The 5,000-nt window shown below is 35.6% G+C and overlaps 1 protein-coding gene across 1 annotated transcript in view; it reads left to right on the forward strand.

The window, feature by feature from the left end:
* The window catches only part of LOC113808476 (CST complex subunit CTC1), a 7,907-nt gene that overhangs the window by 319 nt on the left and 2,588 nt on the right, over window positions 1-5,000 (forward strand). Inside the window, exons 2-7 of the mRNA XM_027359896.2 lie at window positions 330-486; window positions 764-883; window positions 1,068-1,348; window positions 1,463-1,627; window positions 2,131-2,266; window positions 3,114-5,000. The exon at window positions 3,114-5,000 is cut by the window's right edge and continues 2,588 nt beyond it. Of these exons, the coding sequence (XP_027215697.2) occupies window positions 330-486; window positions 764-883; window positions 1,068-1,348; window positions 1,463-1,627; window positions 2,131-2,266; window positions 3,114-4,940 (2,686 nt within the window). The 3' untranslated portion in view covers window positions 4,941-5,000. The remainder of the gene's footprint in view (window positions 1-329; window positions 487-763; window positions 884-1,067; window positions 1,349-1,462; window positions 1,628-2,130; window positions 2,267-3,113) is intronic.

A 5,000-nucleotide genomic window follows, 5' to 3' on the forward strand; every position in this document is an offset into this window, starting at 1 on the left:
ATTATGACCATCTTTACTCTTATGATCATCACCAATATCATTACCATCATTATTGGTGTCATTAGACTGTTAGCCTGAATATCCAATTAAAAACATACAGGATTAGACATACTATTGTAGGCTGAGATATTGTGATATTTTCAAATGTTTATCAGCATTAAATGATAACAGATATAATCTGTCAACAATCTGTCATTTCTTTTTCTTTCATTATTTGATTTTTAAAGGAAAGTCTTTTTCCTGATATTCAGTGGTATGTTAAATTGATTGTTAAATTTCATATTTGTGCAGTTTGATATTTCACATTATTCTTTGATTGCTGGTTTCAGGATTTGCAGCGATGTTTTATTCTTGATGGAGATTCTATCTGCCGAGGAAGTTAAACATATATTAGTGAGAAGAAAGAGTCAATTAACTTGGCACCAGCAGCTTGACATTACATCAAAATACATGGTAACACATCTGAAACCTGATGTCCTCTACAAAGTGAGTATTGTTTTTGCAATGATATTGAATATTTTCCAGATTTTATAGGTCCGGATGGTTTTCAGATGCATATCTAATAGAGAGAATAATTTTGTTGTGTGTTTGCATGATGTAAAGATGAGCTAGTGTATTAAAATGGAGTAATGTGTTACATTAGCAGATGCATGTGAATCAGTTTTTGAGTTTTTGACTTGCATATGGAAATAGAAACTGCAACAGATGTTATTATTTTACCTGTTTTAAAGGTAGAGTTATAATTTTCATATTTTGTTTTTAGGGGAAGCACAACATACCAATCTTCCATGCAACTCGGAAATCAGAACTCATTTTTATTGAAACTGATGAAGTCCCCAAGCTCCGTAACATGTGTAATGACCAGAGCCTTATATCCTACAAGGTATAAGCTGAAGTGGGTCATGATTTGAATGTTATATATTTTTATCTATGGGTATTGTTAAATGTGTTTTATATATTTTGAAATAATGCAAGTGAGATACATATATGAAGGAAGAATAAATATATAGATTTGATGCACACATGCACATACACAGAGCCATATATAGATGATTATTATTTTTCAGGGGACTGTGACTTCAGTACTCGATGAAGACATTGGCATATACCAGCTTGATGGCCGCACCCAGCTGGTTATATCGTATATACATGACATCACAGGAGAAATATGGAATATGTCCGAAGACTCAAAAGACCAAGAATTGTTTAGCAACAGATCATCAGAGAAAGAAAAGTACAAATTCTTAAAGGCTGGAGATAAGATTATGATTTTCCATGCCCACTTTGCAAAGTTTGATGGTACTCCATCTTTGACCTGTTGTGGCAGGAGTTTAGTACTGAAGGAAAGGTGAGGTTATATATTTTTCCATAAAAGAATGAACTGATAGATATGATTTTAAGCAATGGATTTCATCATGCAATCTTTCACAGATGAAGATAAGTACTGATAATTTCCTTTCAGGCAGTCACTCGTTAGTCCAGTAGGGAACAGAAGCCCTAACGCAACCTTAGATATGCTACACTACTATAACTTTGGCATTCATGGCTTAAAGTGGTTGGCTGAAGTAAGAGACCATCTAGTATCTGTACTTTGTCCTGGTATTGTGGAGAGGAAGCATATCTTGAGGTTAGACTTTTTCTTTTTTAATGTAATACCTGAATTGGACAAAATTGTTTAATACCATCTAAATCATTGGTTCCCAACCTTTTTCATTCCTGGCCTCTGACCTGTACATAATAATCTCCATGGCCCCATTCAGTGACTCTTTTCAGATTCAGCTATTACTGATTATGAACAGTTTAATAGTGTTAGTAGCTATTGGACCAGAGCATTTTATAGAAAGATTCCAATTTATTGATATGTGAGAGTTAATTATATGTAGGTACTGTAAGTGTGATAAAATTCACTTTAATTTGACATCATATTTTTGTTTTCACATTGCCCCATGGCCCCCCAGGAAGTACCCCAGGTTGGGAACCCATGATCTAGATAGAAAAATTTTATGAAACTATTTTTATATTTGCTTCATTTGGGTTGAGTGGGAAGAAAAAGAGAGTAAATAGGTTTTGAATTACAGAGTGTGAGCAGATTTTTTTCTATGAATATTAGCTTGTAATTTGTAATTGCAGAAGAAAACATAATGGGGAACGAAGTATCCTGACTCAACTTCTACGACTGGCTGCGGATCGTCAGCTGATATCTGCAAATCCTCGTTCACTTACATTAGAGTTTTTATCTCTCACACATCAGTGTGTTTTGGACAAGGTATGATTTCAGTCTTGTCTGCATTGATATGCATATAAATTAAAAAGATAGAATCTAGATATTGATTATGCCTAATAAGTTATTATCTTGATGATGTAAATTAGACCAGCTGCTATTTGGAAGGAAAAGACTGTATGTAGATTTGATGCATTCTTTACTAAGTATTTATTGTTCATTTAAAAATCACTAAAAAATCTCTATGGCATGTGTTCCTTAAAATGCCCTCATATTTGATATAACAGTTGAACCTGAAAAGGTTTAAGGGTTAAATTTTTCTTCTGTTTTTCAGTCAAAGCCTAATGATGCTGCGAACACATATTATCTACCATGGTTTTGTTTATTATTAATATATATATATTTTTTATGCAAAGATGACTCCATAAGCATTTAGTTACGTATGAGTCAGTTGTTAATGTCACCAGAAAGTCACTTATAAAGCTGCCTGACCTCACTTGCTTATCTTATTCCTTGAATTTTCATCGAGAAATCATATATTTATTTTACTATTATTATCAGTAGTAATAAAAGGGATTCGTGTTATAGTCTTTATTATTATGTTATCAAAATGTCTTTTTCTTCCTTATGAATAAAATTCTAGAAGATAAATAGTAATAAAGTTATTACCAATGTTTCCAGTAACTGGCCTTTGTGGTTCTATGCAAAGCAACCAAAGTTTAGTATCCATGAAGATTTCTTTATCTATATATTCATAAATATTTAGAACAAATGCTTAGTTCAGTTTTAAGATTAGATGGTCTTTATACTGATTTTTTTTTTATATATTTGTTACAAATTTTAGTTTTAGAGTGAAGTTGAAATTAACCATGTTGTTGGGATGATGTTTCAGGACTTTGAGGCCCCATTTACCCTCTTGAGTGTGTTGGAATTAGAGTCTTCTGCCAACATGAATGAATGTGATAATGAAGAGAAGCAAAAAGTTTGGTCTTATAACATTGATCATCATGAACCTTCAAGAGCTGTTATTGGTATGCTGCAGCTTGGCCAAAATGGGGTCCTACAACTGAGAGATCAGCATGCTGACATAGATCTTGTGGTTGTTGGGAACAAGGAAGATTTGTTAGAAAAGGTTGGGGCAATAGTTGTGTTGTTCAATGGCCAGTATGTGCAGGAGACCTTTAATATCATTGCAGAAGGGAGTGAAGATAATTACATAAAGAAATACATGGTTGTTAGAAATGCTGACATGTTGGTCCTCAGACTTTGTAACAGGGCAGAGAAAATGGAAGAAATGGAGACCAATATGGACCCTTTTTATGACATAAAGATACTTTCAAAGTCAAATATGATTTGTAACCAACACCAAGGAAGAAAACTTTACAAAGAAAACTTTCACATGGACATGTTCTTCATGGCCCAGGTTGTGATCCAGAAGCTGAATCAGAATGATTCCCATGAAGAGAGATGGAAAACATTTGTGAAATTTCACGGGGACAATGCATTATACCATCCATGTCTTGAAGATGGCATTTGTTACAAGGTTAGAATACCATCAGCCACTGTCTGTGACATGAAGATGCGGAAACAGTACTCAAATGCATGGTTGCAGCCTCTTCAAGCATATTTTGGAACATGTGAATGTATTTATCTCCCGGAGGATTCTTACATTGAAGGAGCTGTACCAGGAACAAAGCATTTGAATGAAACTAGTGTCTGCCAGGTACTAGACTCTTCATATGGAGAATGTGGACCAATATCTGTCAAGGCAGTTATCAAGCAAAGACAGCACATGACTCCAAAATTCCCCTCTGAGTTTAAGTTAAGCAGTGCAACTTCGTCAAGTAGATATCATGTAGGTGTTCCTGGAAACAAGGTAATAAGGGTCTTGTTATGTGACTGTGAAAATCCAGATGAGGAAATATGGCTTTACCTTGGGAGTACCTCTAATTATCATATCCCACAGTATTCACTTGGTATAATACCAGGGGTAACCATCATTGCATCTTGTGTTCTTAGAAATGTTTCCAAGCAAAACAAGAAGATTTATCTCCAAAGTACTGTGTTCACATGTCTAACACCAATATCTAAGGCTGCACCAGACCTGTCCTCATTTCTGCCTTCCATTCACAACCCAAGACGCCGCTACTTGAAGGATATTTTAGGACAGCCGGCTTCATCATTTCAGACTTTTGCAACCATAGGGCGCGTATGCAAAGTCTCCTTCTGCTGTGTCTGCAATTTCTGCAATGCTGAAATGGTTGGTTCATCATGCACATATGTTGGCTGCCATGCCCAAGGCTCAGGGAAGGTGGTGGCTAGTGCTCAGGTGGTTATTGATGATGGCACAGGAACTGCCATGGTGTTCATAAGTTCTGTTGAACATGTAAAAGTTCTCCTGCAATTAACACCTCATCAGTATTCCTTACTGTCCCAAGAGATAGTGTCCAGCTCCCACAGCCTGAGCTACACATCCAGATTCAAGGACACTGATGCTGATGGTATGTTGCATCCTTCTGAGTCTGGCCTTACAAAAGCCATGGGGACAATATGTTCTTCCAGTCAGTTGCTAAGGCCAGTGAATATGGTATGTAGGATATTTAAGCAGCAGATGCAGAAGGATGGGCAAGATGAAGACCGAATCCATTTATATTGTGTGGCCATTTCTGAGATCAAACCAAACATAGATTGTGAGGAACTTTTAAAGGATGTTATGTAGTTTCATTGGACTGCATTATGTGTAGATGAAGCTGTCATAACAATTTATTCATCACTATTT

Source organism: Penaeus vannamei, chromosome 23, assembly GCF_042767895.1.
Source record: "Penaeus vannamei isolate JL-2024 chromosome 23, ASM4276789v1, whole genome shotgun sequence".
Taxonomy (NCBI): domain Eukaryota; kingdom Metazoa; phylum Arthropoda; class Malacostraca; order Decapoda; family Penaeidae; genus Penaeus; species Penaeus vannamei.